The 19,018-nt window shown below is 39.2% G+C and overlaps 1 protein-coding gene across 4 annotated transcripts in view; it reads left to right on the top strand.

Annotated features, from left to right (window-relative positions):
• The window catches only part of TP53BP1 (tumor protein p53 binding protein 1), a 95,103-nt gene that overhangs the window by 55,154 nt on the left and 20,931 nt on the right, over positions 1–19,018 (top strand). For all 4 annotated transcript variants that reach the window (XM_032417249.1, XM_032417250.1, XM_032417248.1 and 1 more), the window contains 5 exons: positions 5,413–5,532; positions 6,303–6,506; positions 11,160–11,217; positions 13,716–13,808; positions 16,962–17,445. In XM_032417249.1, coding sequence (XP_032273140.1) covers positions 5,413–5,532; positions 6,303–6,506; positions 11,160–11,217; positions 13,716–13,808; positions 16,962–17,445 — 959 coding nt within the window. The remainder of the gene's footprint in view (positions 1–5,412; positions 5,533–6,302; positions 6,507–11,159; positions 11,218–13,715; positions 13,809–16,961; positions 17,446–19,018) is intronic.

Below are 19,018 nucleotides of genomic sequence, written 5' to 3'. Positions count from 1 at the left end.
TTTTTTTTTTTTCCGCTTTTCAGAACAAGAAGATGTTATAGCTGAAAAAGAAGTTAGGGGTTATGGGTTCAGTTTCTTCTTTCTAAAGCCATGGCTAGTTAATAATTGAGGTGGGACTAGAACCTACATCTCCTGATTCTGAAGTCTCTGCTTTTTACTCTGTACAACTGTGTAATGTAGTAGAATCTGACATATTATGGCAACTGTCTGAATAATCTGATATTTTGTATTGTTGAATATTTTTGTAATTGTGTTACATCTAAATACTATTGTTGACCTAAGCTAAGAAAGTATTAGGACCTATAGATTGTTTTAGTATGGTTACTTAGGAGGATTTTTTTAATTATCTTAGCAACTGTATGCAAAAGAAGCTTCTAACATTGGGATATTAGTTCTATCATGTTAATAGTATTCTCCATGAATTCTTGCTTACACTATTAATTGGCAGGGACAGTTTTTATAGTAGACGTTGCCTTAGTAAAACTTACTTTAATATTTACCTAGATTGTTGAAAATACTAGTAAGTTATTTTCTGCTTCAAGATTTTAGTTTTTGAGCAAACAACTAAAAATAGTAAAGACAGTTGTTGGATTTACCTCTAGAGTAAATCATTCAGAAGAGCATTGCTAGAAAAGAGAAAAAATTATTCTGTACTTAAAATACAGTTGTTTAGTTGCTAAAGGTTAAGAGAGACTAATTTAAATGAGAGTAACCTAAAAAGTTAATGGTTCTTTAGTCTGGAAAGACAGAATGAAAGGTATGAACTGGTTGAGTCCCAGGTTTGTTTAATTAGATTTCTGTATACTGAAGTTAGAAGGGTACTTTTGTTTTTTGTTAATAGCTTTATTGATTTAAAAAAAGATACATGCTTAATTGTGAAAGTTCAAACAGGAAAGAGAAGAGAGGGATTTGGGAGAGAAAAGGAGACAATCACTGTTAAGTGCCTGTATTTATAGATAACTTGGAGATCTCTTCAGACATCTGTTTAAGGAGGCCTCTTTTTTTTGTTTTTAAGATTTATTTATTTGAGAGAGAGAGAGAGCATGAGCAGGAGGGAGGGGCAGAGGCAGAGGGAGAGGGAGAAGCAGACTCCTTCCTAAGCAGGGAGCCCAACTCTGGGCTTGATCCCAGGACTCTTGAGATCATGACCTGAGCCAAAGGCTGGCACTTAACTGACTGAGCCATCCAGGTGCCCCTTAAGGACCTCTTGAACTTTGAAAAAGGAAATTTAGAAAGATGGTACTTGGAAACCCAGCCTTCTTCAATACAGAATATACTTTTGATAGGTTGATTATGTGAAAGATTGTGACAAGTTCAGCAAGTCTATAATTAAATCCACAAGTGGTAGTCTATGATAGGTTAATAATGGTCAGGGAAGCTAGGTATGTTTTGTATTCCAGCTCTAACCTTTATTGGCTTACTTTATGGAGTATCATTCTAATTAGCCGTTAATGTCACAGGCAGACTCTTAGGGTATGCTGTTTATGCATGATGTCTCCCAGTATAGAAATTCTTATATTTTTAATTAGATGGCTTTTAATGAGTTGTAAGAAGTGACCACCAGTTCTTTTGAGCACAAAAGAAGATTAAATGGGCTATAGATGTAACAAAGTTAGAAGTCAGGGAGACCTTCCTGACATTAAGGGTTTTAAAAATTGCTTTGAACTAATGAATTCTCTAAAATCCTTACTAATAAGGGCAAACACCCCACTCAGCTGGTTTGATGATTGATATTAAATCTCCTTTTGTTCATTGCTGTCTTTCTTCATAGGTTGATATGCTCGCATACAGTAGGATAGCCCATGATAATCTGGGATAGCAAGAAGGGACTTGATAATTTAAACAATAGGTGTGCTAAATGTTAGAGAAATAATTAAGTATGTGGAAAATTCCAGTATTAAAGTCTAAAATATTATTTTGTGGGATGGTGATAACTTGACTAGATTAGTAGTGTCTTTCAGATGAGTTGAACAAAAGCAGAGAAGTGGGAAAGCATTTGGAGGACATTGAATAGAGGCTTTCTGAATATGAATAATTAAAGACTAAAAATAAAGGCTGCTTCTAGTTAATTGAATGCTGACTAAAGAGTTAGGAATTTATCTTCTAGTGGAAACTTTGGCATTTTGACAAGGGGCTAACATGTTCAAAGTAATATTTTATAGGAATGTTGCTTTGGTTTTGTGCTGAAAGAATTGGGGGTTGGGGAAAGGGAGAGACTTCAGGCAGAGAATGTAATTGATAGGCTGTTGTAATAATCCAGGAATGAGTCATTGAAGGCCCAGATAAATAGTGGCAGTGTTGCCTATAAAATTAGACTCATTTTTCCATTAGGCTGTAGGAATGCAGCTGGGTCAGTGGTGCTAAAATAATTTTTCATAAATTTTATCTTGTGCTATGCAAAGGAAACCCTGTTACAGGGAAATGTTCAGTAATTAATGTTTGGATGTTAAATTTGCATATTATGGTATGACATAGAAGGATGGACTTAAACATTTCATGTAGACTTTCAGAAGTCTGCATGGTCAATCATAATATGAGGGATGGTTCTTGTCAAGAGAGCAGTGCAGTGCAGGTGATTGTTCCAGGAACCAAAATTCTGTAAAATACATCTTTGGAATGTTTGATGCTTCGTGAGATGTTTTTTTATTCTTTAGTTTCTATATCTATTCTAAGTTCTTCTTTATTAACCTAAAGGACTTGCTTTTTAGGGAATTGCCAGAGAATGAATCCTTTTTTTTTTTTAAAGAATGAATCCTTATTTACTTGACCCCTTTCTCTTTTTTCTGTTACTGTGGTGGAATTCTTTGCCATAAGATGTGATTCTGAGGGGTGCCTGGGTAGCTTAGTTGGTTACGTTTCCGTCTCTTGATTTTGGCTCAGGTCATGTTCTCAGGCTCTGCTGCCCCACAGAGAGTCTGCTTAGCGATTCTTCTCGCCCTCTCTACCTCCCCTTGCTCTTCCTCTCTCTCTCTCTCTCAAATAAATGAATCTTTAAAAAAAAAAGGGTGATTCTATGATTCTTCACTCACACTCTTTGCAGTTCCTTTAGCTGAGCATAATATACTTTTCATCCTTTATTTCTTTTTTATTTTTTTAAAAGATTTTTATTTATTTGACAGAGAAATAGAGAGCTCAAGTAGGCAGAGTGGCAGACAGAGGGAGAGGGAGAAGCAGGCTCCCCGCTGAGCAGGGAGCCCGATGTGGGGCTCGATCCCAGGACCCTGGGATCATGACCTGAGCCGAAGGCAGCCGCTTAACCCACTGAGCCACCCAGGCGCCCCTCATCCTTTATTTCTAAAGTTTTTTCATTTTCTCTTTTCATCCCTTCAGGTTACTAATTCATTTTCTCTCACATGTAGATGTAAGAGATGTTTTTTGTTGTTGTTTTGTGACTTTGAAGACAAAAGTATCAAAGTGCTTCATATAAAAGATAATAAAGAATAGAAGTGGAATGGAAAAAGATGAAAAGAGAAAAATATGGTATTATGAGAAATATACTTGGTCTTCATCCAGTTCCTTGCACAGAGCTCCAAAAATCCTTGTAATTTTCTAAGTGATAGGAATATCTTTTTTTTTTTTTTTAAGATTTTGTTTATTTATTAGAGACAGAGTGACAGAGATAGCGAGAGAGAGCATGAGCAGGGAAGAGAGGGAGAAGCAGATTCCGCGCTGAGCAGGGAGCTAATGTGGGGCTTGATCCCTGGACCCTGGGATCGTGACCTGAGCCAAAGGCAGGCAGAGGGAGAGGGAGAAGCAGGCTCTCCAATGAGCAGGGATCCGGATGCGGGGCTGGAGCCGGATGCAGGGCTAGATCCCAGGACTCTGGGATCAGGACCTGAGCGGAAGGCAGCCGCTTAACTGACTGAGGCACCCAGGTGCCCCTCTTTTGTTATTCATAACAAACCCTTTCAAACACTTCTGAGATTATGCTAATGAGGTGGAATCCCTACATAGCCTCAGGACAGGACTGTACACCAGGAAGACCTAGTGACAGGGGATTGAAATTTGCAGTCCTATCCACCTTCCTCCTGGAAGGAAGGGCTGGAGATTAAAGCTCAATAAAAACTCTTGAACAGGATTTAATAAGGTTCCTCCTTGTAATGTGCCAGGAGGGTAGGTATCTCATCCCAGTTGCATGGGGACAGAAGCTCCTGCTATCAGAACCCCTGTGGACTTCACCCTCTGTACCGCTTCATCTGGCTGTTCATCTGTGTCCTTTATAATTGGTAAATGTAAGTAATACGTGTTTCTCTGAGTACTGTGAGCAGCTCTTGTAAGTTAATCATACCTGAGGGAGGAGGTCGTAGGATCTTCAGGGTATAGCCAGTTGGTCAGAAACACAGGTAACAACCTGGCTTTGCGATTGTGTGACTGAGCTTTTTTTTTAAAGATTTTATTTATTTATTTGACAGAGACACAGCGAGAGAGGGAGCACAAGCAGGCGGAGTGGGAAAGGGAGAAGCAGGCTTCCCACTGAGCAGGGAGCCTGATGCGGGGCTTGATCCCAGGACCCTGGGATCATGACCCGAGCCTAAGGCAGACGCTTAATGACTGAGCCAACCAGGTGCCCCAGGACTGAGCTTTTAATTTGTGGGATCTGATGCTGTCTCCAGGTAGATAGTGTCAGAATTGAAAGACACCCATTCAGTCTGCTGAGAATTGGAGAATTGCTTGGTGGTATTAGGATACACATTAGGCAAAATGTTTGCAAAATGTTTGCAAAGTGACTAGGTATGGCAGATTGTAGGTATTTTGAGCCATCAAAGGAAAGTAAGTACAAATTTTCAGATGTTAGGTTTTAATAGGAGCAGTCTGGCACAGTTCTTTTTTTTCTCCCAAACTTAGTCATTTTATTAAAAGAGGTAAACAATTAAAAAAACAGAAAGTGTGATTTTGGCAGTTTACTAATTCTGATTAGTAAAAATTTGGAACCAAGGCCTAGTTAAAAAGTGAAGTTTTATATCTTGACAAATGTTTTATGTTTATATTAATTTATTGATGACTCACCAAAATGTATATACTGGGAATGCTCATGTATGTGAGATTTACCACTGTGCAGACGTTTAGATATGAGTATTACTATCATGGCCCACAGTGGTCAGTACATGTTACTTCTCATCTCCTGTTCCTCAGGGCCTCTACACTTTGGGCCTCCTCAGTTTGTCTGTTTTCTGGTTGTATGCTTTGTGTCTGTCAGTCCTGTTGTTGATGGCTGTAACTGGAGCAGAGAATAGTAGGAAATTATCTGGGAGGCCTGGTGAGGGGCGTTGGGAATGAGCCCGATTTGGGGAGCACAGGAGAAGAATAATTGAAATATTTCTTGTAGTTCTTTTTACTTTTACTTTTTTTTTTTTTTCCTGTACTTCCATTTTGGTTTCCTTTTTGTTCATCTTTTTTTTTTACCCCCTCCAGAAACTCCATTTCATTTCACTTTGCCTAAAGAAGGTGAAATTATCCCACCATTGACGGGTGCAACTCCACCTCTTATTGGTCACCTAAAATTGGAACCCAAGAGACACAGTACTCCTATTGGTGAGTGACTAAAATATAATGGTATTGAAAGCAGAATTTTTGAGATACCATTCTTTATGCAAGTGATTCTTTTAGATCTGAGGAGTTGGGCCTGCCTGAGAAGGTTGGTTTTTGTCTTAGGAAGAATAAGTTTGTGGTGTCTGATTCCATGAGTTTAACTCCCAGAAGATTTTGAGCGGTGATGAGAAGAAAGAAAGGGTGGAAGGAAGGAAGAAAGAGAATATTTATAGGATTTTATTCTATTACTTGCAAGGCAGTAGAGTCTGAGTGCTAAGCAATGATAATAGAGCTATTTTTATAAGGAAGGGTCAGGAAATAGGGTAGGGTAGAAGTACTATTTATTCAGTACCCTGGCTATCAGTCTGCTGCTTGACAGGGCAGGAAAACTTAGATCCTCCTTCCCTGAAGCAGCCAGTAGTCTTCTGCATTAATCTATTTGTTTTCTCTAGTCAGTGCTGGGAGGTAACAATCATGCCGTCTGGAGTCTCCTGCTACCTATGCCTGATGCTGGCAGATGTGGGCTGGCTGAGGGCTCATGCAGCATCCTTTGTCCAGATGCAGAAGTGGAACTGAATCCTGTTGCTCCTCTTAAGACCAGGTGTCAAAACTAGTGCGTAGTTGTTGATACTGTGGCAGGATTTATCCTAGGAACCCCCTGCAGTCCTGCAGAGCTGTGGAGCCAAACAGGCAAATTGATGACCTTGAATTGCAGTTTTTCATGTTTGTATTTTAGTGTTCTTTCTTTCTTCCTCCTGCCTCCCTTCTTTCAGGTATTAGCAACTATCCAGAAAGCACAATAGCAACCAGTGATGTCATGTCTGAAAGCATGGTGGAGAGCAACGATCCCATACTTGGGAATGAAAAAGGAGATCCTGGGGCTGCCCCAGAAATGGATGATAAATTATGTCTAAGAATGAAACTGGTCAGTCCTGAGACTGAGACGAGTGAAGAGTCTTTGCAGTTTAGTCTGGAAAGTAAGTTTTATTTTATGTTAATCTTGGGTAATTAGTAGCTGCGGATCATCTCAGACGTATTAGTTATCTTCTAGTTACAGTGATTAATACCTGTATAATTATAAATGTGTCTCTTAAGTCTTATTCTCATAGATTTAATTCTTTGCTTTCGGCTAGTCACCGTCTCGTTACTGAAGAGCTTCATTTTATAATCTTTGGTGCTGTTTGTTTCTCTGTGTTAAACCCGTATCTCTAAAGTAATTGGTTTCCATATTCAGAAACAGTTCAGAAGAGGGTAGACAATGTAGGATTATGGATTCACATTGTAGGCTTATGTTGACTGTTTCTCACATTAATTAATTGCACATTGATTAGTATGACTAAAATGCAGACAAGGTACAAAGGAGGCTGCAAAGTAGGATCCAGATTCAGAAAGGCCTTTTACATGAAGCCGAGACACTGAAGAATTTTAGGTAAGGGACTAATATCAGATTTGGTTTTTTATTATTTATTTATTCATTCATTCATTCATTCATTCATTCATGAAAGACAGAGCTAGAGAGAGGGAGGCAGAGGGAGAAGCAGGCTCCCCGTGGAGCACGGATCCCAATGTAGGACTTGATCCCAGGACCCTGGGAGATCACGACCCAAACCAAAGGCAGACGCTCAACTGAGCCACCCAGGTGCCCCAGGTTTGTTTTTTTAAAACGATCAGTTGAGTGTTTAAAAACATTGTGCCTCGGGCGCCTGGGTGGCTCAGTCGTTAAGCGTCTGCCTTCGGCTCAGGTCACGATCCCAGGGTACTGGGATCGAGCCCCGCATTGGGCTCCCTGCTCCACGGAACCTGCTTCTCCCCCTCCCTCTCCCACTCCCCCTGCTTGTGTTCCCTCTCTCACTGTGTCTCTGTCAAATAAATAAAATCTTAAAACAAAAAAAACAAAAAAAAAAGCATTGTGCCTTTGTGCATTTTTCCTTACCTTGCCTTGCCCATTTCCTGTTCTCCTGCCTGGAAAACTCAGTCTTTGTTTAACCAAGAAGTAGGGTCATTAGTAGTGGGGATGGAGATGAGGGGATGAATCTGAGAGGTAAATAGTAGAATAGAGAGAACCTTGGGACCAGTTAGAATATGGAGGTAAGGGGGGGGGGGAGAACCCAAAATGAATCTACATCTGAATTTAGTTTTCATGATAGCACTCTAAAGTAGATATTCTTATTTCCAGACACAAAGAGAGCTTTCCCAGTTATATACCTAAGGTCATAATAATTTTTTTTTTAAGATTTTATTTATTTGAGAGAGATAGCATGAGCTGGGGTGGGGGGGGGGGCAGAGGGAGAGGGACAAGCAGAGTTCCTGCTGGGCGTGGAGCCCGACACGGGGCTTGACCCCAGGACCCTGACCCCAGGACCCTGAGATCATGACCTGAGCTGAAGTCAGATTCTGAAATGATTGAGCCACCCAGGTGTCCCAATAATTTTTTTAAAAATGTTTATTTATTTTAGAGGGTGGGGAGGAGGGAGGGGGAGAGGGAGAGAGAGTCTTAAGTAGACTCTGTGCTGAGCACGGAGCCTGATACGTGGCTCCATCTCAGGACCCTGAGATCATGACCCTGAGATCATGACCTGAGCTGAAACCAAGAGTCTGACGCTTTAACCAACTGTGCCACCCAGGCGCCCCACTAAGGTCACAATAACTGCTAAGAGGTAGTCCTAGAGTTTGAATCAGATCTATCTGACACAGAAGTTTATAAATTTTCCACTAGGTAGTTTGTAAATGCTATTTAATGGAGTTAGAACGGGAAGAAGTCTTATAAAAGATTGTAAAGGAACATTCAGCAAAGAAGACTAGGAGAGTATGAAGATGGAAGTCTATGGGGAGGAGAATTAACAAGAAGGTAACATTGTGAGACACAGAAGTGTGGGTCTGATAAGGTATATCTGAAAATGTATGTTGGATTTGGCAGTTAGGATCCATTTGGTGACTCTAGCAAGAACTATTTCAGTACGGTGCTTTGGGTGGACACTACACTAAAGGTAATTGAGGATTGATGGGGAGAAGAGGTAGCAAATGTATTCTACTTTTGAGAAGTTTATATGAGGAAGGAAGAAAAAATATGCCAAGTTAGAAATTCAGGATTGGAGGAGATTTTTTTCATTTTTATGCCTAAGCATAGGGGCCTAAGGAGATTTATAGACTGGAACAAAGTCTCCAGAAGAGAGATGGGTTAAAAATGAGGGAATAAGGGAAACAGTTGATGGATCAAAACCCTGAGGGCATTGGGAGAGGAAGCTTTCAAAGACTATGGGTAGAATGGGTGGACTTGAAAAAGAAGAGCCTCTCATTCTCTGGAGACCAAAGAAAAGAAATTCTAGCTAATATACTTTGAGTTCTTACAATATGCCAGGCATTTTACATGTATATCTCAGTAAATCTCACAACAAACCTGGTGAGGAAACTGAGGCATAGGAAGACTGAGCACCTTTCCTAGAGTCAAACACCTAGTAAATGGAATAGCCTGAATTCAAAGTAGTTTTAAGAACCAGGGGTGCCTGGCTGGTTCAGTTGGAAGAGCATGTGACTCTTGATGTCGGATCCTAAGTTCGAGCCCCGCTTTGGTTGTGAGTTCGAGCCCCACATAGAGATTCCTAAAAAAAATAAACTATAAAAAAAACTAATGAAAACAGGGCACCCTGGTGGTTCAGTCGGTTAAGCGTCCCAACTCTTGGTTTCAGCTTAGGTCATGGTCTCAGGGTCGTGGCATTGAGCTCCATATTGGGCTATGTGCTTAGCGGGGAGTCTGCTGGAGATTCTCTCTCTCCCTCTCGCTTTGCCCCTACCCACCCACACCTTGTGCACACACGCTCACTCTCTCCCCCCGTCAAATATATAAATCTTTTTTAAAAATTAAAATAAAAGGGGTGTCTGGGTGGCTCAGTCGTTAAGCATCTGCCTTCAGTTCAGGTCATGATCCCAGGGTCCTGGGATCGAGCCCCGCATCGGGCTCCCTGCACGGCGGGGAAGCCTGCTTCCTCATCTTCCACTCCCCCTATTTGTGTTCCCTCTCTCACTGTGTCTCTGTCAAATAAGTAAATAAAATCTTTTAAAAAAATTAAAATAAAAAATAAACAACAACAAAGTAGTTTCAAGAACCAGAAATCTGGGTCCGAATTACAGTGCTCTTCTGCTTTTCAGTGCTTATTAATTTGAATCTTATTATTCAGTAGAAATCAAAGTATTACATGTTTCCATTTTTATTATATCTGGTATCAAGTACGGCCTATCAAGAGAGTATGTGGTAGCCTTGAATCTTTATTTATATTTATTTTTTAATGATTTTTTTTTTTGACACAGAGAGAGAGATAGCACGAGCAGGGGGAGCGGCAGGCAGGCAGAGGGAGAGGGAGAAGCAGGCTCTCTGCTGAGCAAGGAGCCCGATGCGGGGCTCTATCCCAGGACCCTGGGGTCATGACCTGAGCCGAAGGCAGCCACTTAACCAACTGAGCCACCCAGGCGCCCCTATTTTTTAATGACTTTATTCTTAAGTAATTTCTCCATTCAACATGGGGCTTGAACCCACAACCCCGAGATCAAGAGTCACGTGCTCTACTAACTGAGCCAGCCAGGCCTTCTGTCCCCGCCTCCCCCGCCTCCCCTGGCCTTTTTTTAAAGATTGAATCTTTAGATTTGAAATTACAACTGGGAAGACCTTAAATGGAGCTAACTTTCTGGATGATATTACTACCTTTCTTGATACTAGGAGCATTGTATCAGGCAGGCCCTGTAGTCACACTTTTACTCATTTCATCCTCACAACAAATCTGTGAGGTTGGTTCTGTTTTATCTCTGTCTTATAGATGAGGAAACTGACTCAGAAGATGGAGTTTATTCCCAGGTTGGACTACTAAATGCTGGAGCCAGGGCCTGAGCCAGGTGTCTGTTTCAGAGCCAGGCTCTAATCGCTAACGTTTAACTGCTACCTTCTTTAAATTATGTCAGGTCATAAATGCTTTAGAAATGTTTAAAAATACTTATTTTCTCTAAGGCTGGAATAAATTGTACATGAACACATTTTAATCCTTTGGCATTAGTGACATTGCTTTGAGAATATGGGATTCTTTTCAGTATCACCCTTAATTCTTTGCTAGAGATTCTTTCTTGAAAATGTGTTTTGTTTTTTGAGTATCTGTCCCAAAGGCACTTGGGGAAGAACTTGAGTACTGTGTGTGGGTTCTCTTAAAAAACTGCACACTATTTAAAATTTGTGCATCAAAAAAATAAATAAAATTTTGTGCATCAATTTCAGACTTTTTTGCATAATTTTTTATTAAAGTTCTTTTTTGTATTTTGTATATTCTTATGTAAACTTTATACATCTTGGATGAGAAGAGAGGAATTGATTCAGGAGTTGTTTAATTTTCATTTTTACATGTTACTGTTTAGTAATTCATTATATTGTGTTTCTAGACAAACTGTCTTCTGTAGGAAGTTTGAAAGAAAATTGATTTGGTGCAAGTGAGAAAAACTTGTACCATTAAATGATAAGAAATCTTTGTGTTCACTTATTCTTACCTCTTTTTGTTACTTGTTGCAGTTATTAGTAGAGCAGGTTTTTAGGTGTGGTACTAACTGAATTCTGTTTCTCTTTCCTTTCTGTCCTTGCTTTTGTTTTTATTCAGAGCCTGCAACTGGCGAAAGAAAAAATGGATCTACTGCTGTTGCTGAGACTGTTGCCAGGTAACCAGAGCTGGTTGCTATTTAGAGGAGTTTAATATACAAAGCCACTCTGGTAATAAGGAGAAGATGATTTATCAATAGAGGAGAAAACTTAAACTCCAGCATAAAGGATTTAGCCATGTGTTGAATCTAATGTAGGCTGTCTTACTAATACTTTCAGTCTCATAAAGCTTTTACTGTACTTAGAACTAAGATATTTAAAGGTGTTTCTCTTTCTCCCTTTTGTTCATGTGGTAGTGCCCTTTTTTCTTTTTCTGTTGGTGAGACAGATTATTGCTGCTATTGGTAAGGTAATAAAGGGTTTAACAAGAGATAGCCTTAGACCTTGTTCCTTCAAAGATTCCTGACTCCGCCACAACCTCAGGCCATTTTCTCTTCTGCCTGCCAAGTTAACTACTGTGTTGAACTGTTATTTTTGCTTTGTCATGAATGCTGTAATGCTTTGAGGATGAGTTTGACCCCATCCTGAGGCTCTTGTGGTAAGCTTTGCCATCTGGTGGCTGTGAGAGTAGAATTGTTTCATTGGCTTATGGCATGAGTCATCCAGCATGAACATACTAGCAGCAGCCACTGGTGAATTATAGGTGAGGATTCTTAAATCGGGCTTGGCAAGTACAGTAAATAAGTAAAGCAGGCCAAGTGCCAGAGCACAGAGTATTAAGGATGTTGGCTGGCTGAACATGTGTCCCATTTGAACATGTGCTTCTATTCGACTCCAGCTGGTTATTACCATGCAAGAATGCAAACTTATTGTTGCCAGACCTTTACATTTTTAAAGAGAAAGCTGGATTTTTAAAAATAAAGTTTCTTACTTTTGGGGTCAAATAAAACATGTCTGTGGACTAAATTTGACCCTCAGTTGCAAGTTTCTAACCAATGTGTAAATCCTTTGATCTGTACTCAGTTCTGTTTTAGAGAGATTAGTTATTCTCTGGGCTCTTGCATATTTAATCTGAAAGATAAGCAGTTTAGGGTCCTTACTCTGTTAAAGACTGTTTAATGTTATGTCTTCTTACAAGATGAAGAAAATGGAGTATATACTTGATCTCTTTGGTTTTAACATCATTGTATACCAGACATAACTTGTTATTAGTGTGTACATGTGCACATGAAGGGGAAATAACGTGCTGTTGAACCTTTTGTGCCAAATGTAGGGATGAAAAATGAGGGTAAAACTCAGGGGTGGAGGGTTGGATTGGGGGGTCAGGGAATGAGATGAAATTCATTGGTATTGTTAAGTAAATTGTGTATATGAGAATCGAGATTTTAAAAATCTTTGACTATTCACTTTACAGTTGGGTTCACCATAAGAAATCATTTAAAGTAAGCTGTGCTTGAATATTTTCAATGACCATTGCTTCTTTTGCATTCACATGAAGCAATACCACTGTTGTAAAGTTTTTTTTTTTTGTTCTAAGATTTTATTTATTTATTTGACAGAGAGAGAGAGACAGCTAAAGAGGGAACACAAGCAGGGGAGTGGGAGAGGGAGAAGCAGGCTCCTGGCTGAGCAGGGAGCCCGAAGCGGGGCTCGATCCCAGGACTCTGGGATCATGACCTGAGCTGAAAGCAGACGCTTAACAACTGAGCCACCCAGGCGCCCCAATACCACTGTTTTAAAGTGTCATCTGTAACTGGGCTCTGTTCAGATTACTTGCCATTATCTTCTTTTTCTCTTAAACATTTCATTATTGAAGGTTTCAAATATACACAAAAGTAGAAAGAATAGTTTAATGCACCACTATGTACTCATCACCCAGTGTCAGAAATTACCAACTCATCGTCAGTCTTGATTCATTTATAAATACTTCCAGCACACTCTCCCCCACTGGATTATTTTGAAGCTAATTCCAGCATTATCTCATTTTATCCATAAATATCTCAATGCTATTTCTAAAGGATAAGGATTTTTATTTTGAACTTGACCACAGTGCTATGATCATACTTTTAAAATTGGCGGTGATTCCTTAATGTCATCAAATATTCAGTGTTGAAAAAAATATTCAGTGTTTAGATTTTTCTGATTGCCTCATAAAAGGTTTTTTTTTCCATTTTGGTTGAATCAAGATCCAAACAAGGTCCACACATTATGTCTCTAAGTTAAAATTTGATTTGGTTTGTCTCATCAAATCTGATTATGTCTCTTAAGTTAAAATTTCTTTTAATCTATAGGGATCTCCTTACCCCCACCCCCTCTTTTGTTCCTAGCAATTTATTTGTTGAAGAAACTGAGTTGTTTGTACTATAGAGTACTAAAGTTTGGAATTGGCTGATTGCATCTTTATGGTATTTGATATAGTCCTCTGTCCATCTTCCTGTGAATCTTCCTTGAGAGTTAATTGTGCTGATTTGAAACAAGTATGAAGGATATTTTGGCATAAGGTGGTTTGGGATGTAGAACAAGGATTTTATTCCCTTTGTGCCTAAAAAGGATTATTTCCAGAGGTACTTTTTCATTCAAAACTAACACAATATATTGCTTTAATTTATTATCTCAGTCCTCCGAAGACCGTGTCTGTGTTTAGCTGTGTTTGTGAAGCCCAACAAGATGATGAGGCTCGAAGTCAGGATCCTCCCTCTGCGCCCATCAGGTGAGCATTATTTTCATAGCCTCTTTTGAGTTGTACTGATTTGCAGAATGGTTGGTACCAAAATCTAGAATGTATGTTGCTACCATTTTGTGAACTTGAGCTTACATTTTTATCTGAGGGACTGTGACATATTCTAGATGGATTTATAAATGAGATGTTATGAGAAATTTTATTTAATATTTTATAGGTACAGATTTTTGTCTTGATTTGCTTGTTCTATCAATTTGAAATGATTCAGTCTTCATAAATTTATGAAAATATATAATTCTAAAAAAAATCTATCAGTCTGTATTTTTAAGAGTACGCCTTTTTTCTTAGTTTTGGAAATGTTTGCTTTTAACAAGACTTAATTTTTCATTAGTTTCCCATAGGGCAAAACTGAGATGTTCACCCTAAATTAAAGTTTGTCATACTTGATGGAATTAAGATTTGCCCATGATTTCTTTACTCCATAATCTCTTAGAACAGCTCTGAAACAGAAAAAAATTTTTGAGTTACAAAGTATTTTTTCTCTGTCTTGTTTGGGATGTAAAATTCTTATATTATTTAGTAATATTATTTAGCAATTTATTTGTTGAAGAAACTGAGTTGTTTGTACTATAGAGTACTAAAGTTTGGAATTGGCTGATTGCATCTTTATGGTATTTGATATAGTCCTAGGCACTTGTACTATAGAGTACAAGTAATGGAAATGGAAATAAGCTTGTATTTTCATTATTAGGTGGTGTTCAGTGATTTTGTAACTAGAGAATTTGATAATGTTTTGTTAGCGGGTATATTCCTAATGTTATTTGCAGCATAATTTTAATGTTTTTTATTGACATAAACATTGAGAGGAAACATGTCAGTGCTTTTATTAACATTCTGATTATTAGATATGAGCTTGTTGGTGTTCTTGAGAATCAAATAGCCCAGATCACATTCTCACAAGGGGGAGCAGCAGGCAGAGGGAGAAGCAGGCTTCTTCCCCCAGGATCATGACCTGAGCCAAAGGCAGATGCTTAACTGACTGAGCCACCCAGGCATCCCTCTATTCAGAAGTTCTCCCCTAAATAAACAGCTCCTGTAAAATGTGGAAGGCTTCTTTAAGGGTGGGAAACAGTGGTAATTGAATTCTTCAAATAGCTAATCAGGTCCTGTTCCTTTTAGCTTTTGACTTTCATTGTTGTTCAGCTATTGATATGTTAGCTGCCTGAAAGATTCAAACATGAGCATTCAGGTCATAGAAAAGATGAATTGAGTCTTTGTAGTTGCTTTGTTTTATGCAACTAGTCTTGATTGAACATCTGCTGTGTACCTAGCCCTTGTGCTAAGTGATTTATATATATGGTCACTTATAACCTCATCAGAAGTAGGTTTTACTCATCTGTCTCCTGGTGGTATTATTCTTACCTTTTCTTTATTGTGTTATATATCCTTATTCATTTGAGGTTCCTGACAGGACTCAAGCTATGACCACCAAATTTTTCCCGGGCTCTCTTTGGCTAGGCCTCTGTTCTAAATCTTTCTTTAATCTCCTGGTTTGGTAAGCTGAGTTCAACAAGATAGACATCTCAGAAACTTCTCCTTTTCTCTTTCAAGATCCAGAGCAGGGCATTTCTCAAAGAGCTCTTCATGTTTCCTTTTTTCTGCCTACATTTGTCAGCTCAGCTCTTAAGGGGTGGGAGCTCCTCCCAGATCAGAGACAGCTTTCTCTTTCTCAGTGACTAGTTCTGTCCTTCTCTGGCCAAATACTTTCAGCAACATATGATCTGGTTTCTAGATCCTTGATCATCCTGGCTGTTCTCTTCTAGGTGTGTCTCAGTTTATGCCTTATAAACTATGATACTCCAAACTGAAACAGATCCAGATATGGTCATACCATGGTCAGTTCAGAATGGATTCCTTTTATCTTTATTTTGGCTACTATACATTTAAATATAGCCTAAAATGCATTAGTTTCTTGTTTTGTTTGTAGTGTTCTGACTCATTGAATATGTAATTTACCAAAAAGTTAAAAGTTTATAGGCATTTTCTACATGAATTTGCTGCTTATACAATTAGTTTACTTAATCTGAGAGTAGATTTTTGCAGTTAATCTCTCAGTGGAGAGAACATTAATTCTTTTGTCCGTAGTACATTTATTAAGCACTTACTGTATAATAAGCTCTGTGTTAGGTGTTTGAAGTGAGATGAATAAGACATGAATGTCAGGTTTCTATGCAACCTCACTTGGAGTTAATCTGGGTCTTTTTATTCTGGTTAAGGACATCTAAGAAAGCCCTGGGCACCTCAGAGCTTCGTGGTATCTAGTTTGTAGGACACATTAATCAAATGCTTGTGGGATAAGTGAATAAATCACTGATAGCCAAATGGGAAGACTAATGAAAAGAAGTAGGCTGTATCTTGGGAACGGTCTTTAAGGAACCAAGTCATTCTTGTTAGTTGTAAGATATACCAGTATAGCTACCAAAGCTAGAATCTCACGTATAACTCTATCCTGTATAGATTGTTTCTTTTCCTAAAATTACTGGTTGGGGTAGGAGGTAATGAAAAGTGCCTAGGAGTCATTTAAAGAATGTTAGAACCAATAAAAACCAAATAAGACATCTTGACCTAATTAAGCTTTTTTGAAGTAGATCTCTAAACTGCCTTCATTGACTATGACTTCAGTAATGGCTTTACATCTTTTTGTTTACCTTATTTCCCTGTGTCAGATTTCAGACTTCATAACTAATGATGGGAAGAAATTTTATGACTGTTTTATTCTTATGGTGGGATAGTCCTGTGTACCATTATGTTTTCAAGAGTGAAGTTACGTTGGGGCGCCTGGGTGGTGCAGTTGTTTGAGCGTCTCACTCTTGGTTTTGGCTTAGGCTGTGATCTCAGGGTGGTGAGATCCAGTCCCAAGTGAGGCTCAGCATGGAATCTGCTTGAGACTTTCTCCCTCTCCCTTTGCCCCTCCCCACCACGCGCTCACTCTCTCTAAAGGAAACAAATAAATCTTTAAAAAAAGTGAAATTATGTTGAAGAACTTTGTAAGGTGACATGCTTAGTCCTTATTTTCTCCCTTCTCCACGTTTCTCAAATTGTCAGATTGTAGTTCCTCTTGCCAGTACACACACACTCACACTTGCTTACTTGACATGGTTTCTTTCTGTGGTTGATTTTTAGGGGGAACTCGCTCAGTTTTCCAGGTACTCAAGGTGAAGAAGAAAAGGAAAAACTGGAAGGTGAACAAAGGACCAGGAAGAGTCAACAGCCTATGAAGCCCAGTTGTCCTGTCAAAGACCCTCCTTCTCCTATCTCCCAGCAGGTGGCCACACAGGGGCCATCCAGTCCTCAAGGGGAAGCAATGGAGACAGATGTGCTAGAAGGCCAGAAAGAAGGCAGGAATACCAATCAGGAAAAACCTAGTAATGCCTTGGTTGAAAGGCCCAGCCAAAATAACATAGGAATCCAGACCATAGAGCGTTCCCTGTGGGTCCCAGAAACTGTTTCAGCAGCAACCCAGACTGTAAAGAATGTGTGTGAACAGGGGACCAGTACGGTGGACCAGAATTCTGGAAAACAAGATGCCACAGTTCAGACTGAGAGGGGGAGTGGTGAAAAACCAGTCAGTGCTCCTGGGGATGATACAGAGTCGCTCCACAGCCAGGTGAGAGAACGTATAGGGTATCTCAGGGGCCCTGTTCTTGACTTTATGGATTCCTGGAGAATTTAAGTTGTGGTACTTGTACCTAATGATAATTCTTAAGAGTTTTGTACAGACCAGTCATTAAAAACAAAAACAATTTTTTCAGGATAGAGATAGGGTAGTGAAAATTATGGTTAGCTGTAGCCAATAGATAGTCTTTTAGGGAAAATGAAATAGTGTTGGAGTTTGTCAAGTAGGTCTTTACTGGAAAAGAAAGCCAGGCGTATAGTCTGGGCCCTATAATATTCTTCTACCTTTAATCTTTTCTGCCACCATTTTTCATCCTCCCTTATAAGCATCAGAGCTAATTGCTTCCCTCTCAAGTCTATTTCACCAAGGTTCCCAGGAACTTGAGAGAGTATAAAGCAGAGGAGAAGGGATAGAGAAGCATGAAGGATGGTGTACCACAGTATTAGAAACAGAACAGTAAGAAGAATAGAGAGGAAGGGGGAAGTCCTCAGGTGACTAGGACTGCAGAAAGAGGGTACAGCTATATGTAATGGGAGGAAAAGTATTGGGGCTAATGGAAGTAAGGCTGGAGGAGCAACAGATTCTTGGGAATAGAATAGGGAATTGTAGGTAGTTGTAAAAATTGGATGGGTAAGAAGTGGTGGTAGAAGTGTCCATGTTAACAAATAAGAGGAAGTTCATAAAATTTCATCAGGTGGCAGTTGGGTTCCATGGCTGGGAAAATTTGGAAGTTACCAATAGTGGTTAAATTGCCTTTTCAGTTGCTCTGGTGGACTATCTTCACTTGGAATCTGCCTAGGAAAGCTTCATTAGTGATGTGCCTCTTGTTCTAATTGTCCAAGTTGTTTGTTTTATAAAAATTAAATAATATAGTTCCTCTTTATTGAACACCTAAAGTGTATCAGCATTGTGCTCAAGACAACCCATGAGGTTGGTATTATTATTCCCATTTCACAGGTAAAGAAACCGAGCTGAAGAGAGGTTAAGTAACTTGCCCAAGATTTTGCCATCAGTAGGTGGCAGAACTGGAATTTGAACTCAGCATATCTGACTTCAGAATCGGTATTCTTTTCATTATGCTATGTTGCTTTTCTATTTATTAATCATGGCCTGTGTAGTCTTGTTCTGTTTATCCACGCTTCTCCAGGAACTCCAGAAATTATGTTGATAATATTAGCCTTTTAAGGTAACAGTCTATGAGACCTAAGACTTTATCAGTTTGTACAGATTAAAAATAGCATAGCTTTTTGAATATAGGGGTTATAGTAGATCCTGTTTTGCACCTATTTTTACCCTTAAAGTGTTTACATTCTGCCACATAATAATTTGGTTTCTCTGCCTTTATAAAAAGAATTAAACTTGATCCTAAAGATAGCAATCTTGTTGGAGCCACTAGGTTATATCTTCCTTTCTTTCTCTGTAAAATAGGGAAATAATCTCTGCTTCTGTCTCATTATGATGATAGCAGGAGCCAGTGAGTCAGAGTGGTTAGGCCTAGGCTTTGGAGTCAGACCACTTCCATCTGGGATATTGTGAGGATTAAATGAGATAAAGCATGTAAAGC

The sequence above is a fragment of the Phoca vitulina genome, unplaced genomic scaffold (assembly GCF_004348235.1).
Source record: "Phoca vitulina isolate PV1807 unplaced genomic scaffold, GSC_HSeal_1.0 scaffold20, whole genome shotgun sequence".
In the NCBI taxonomy this organism is placed as follows: Eukaryota; Metazoa; Chordata; class Mammalia; order Carnivora; family Phocidae; genus Phoca; species Phoca vitulina.
This window is presented reverse-complemented; position numbering and strand designations above follow the sequence as displayed.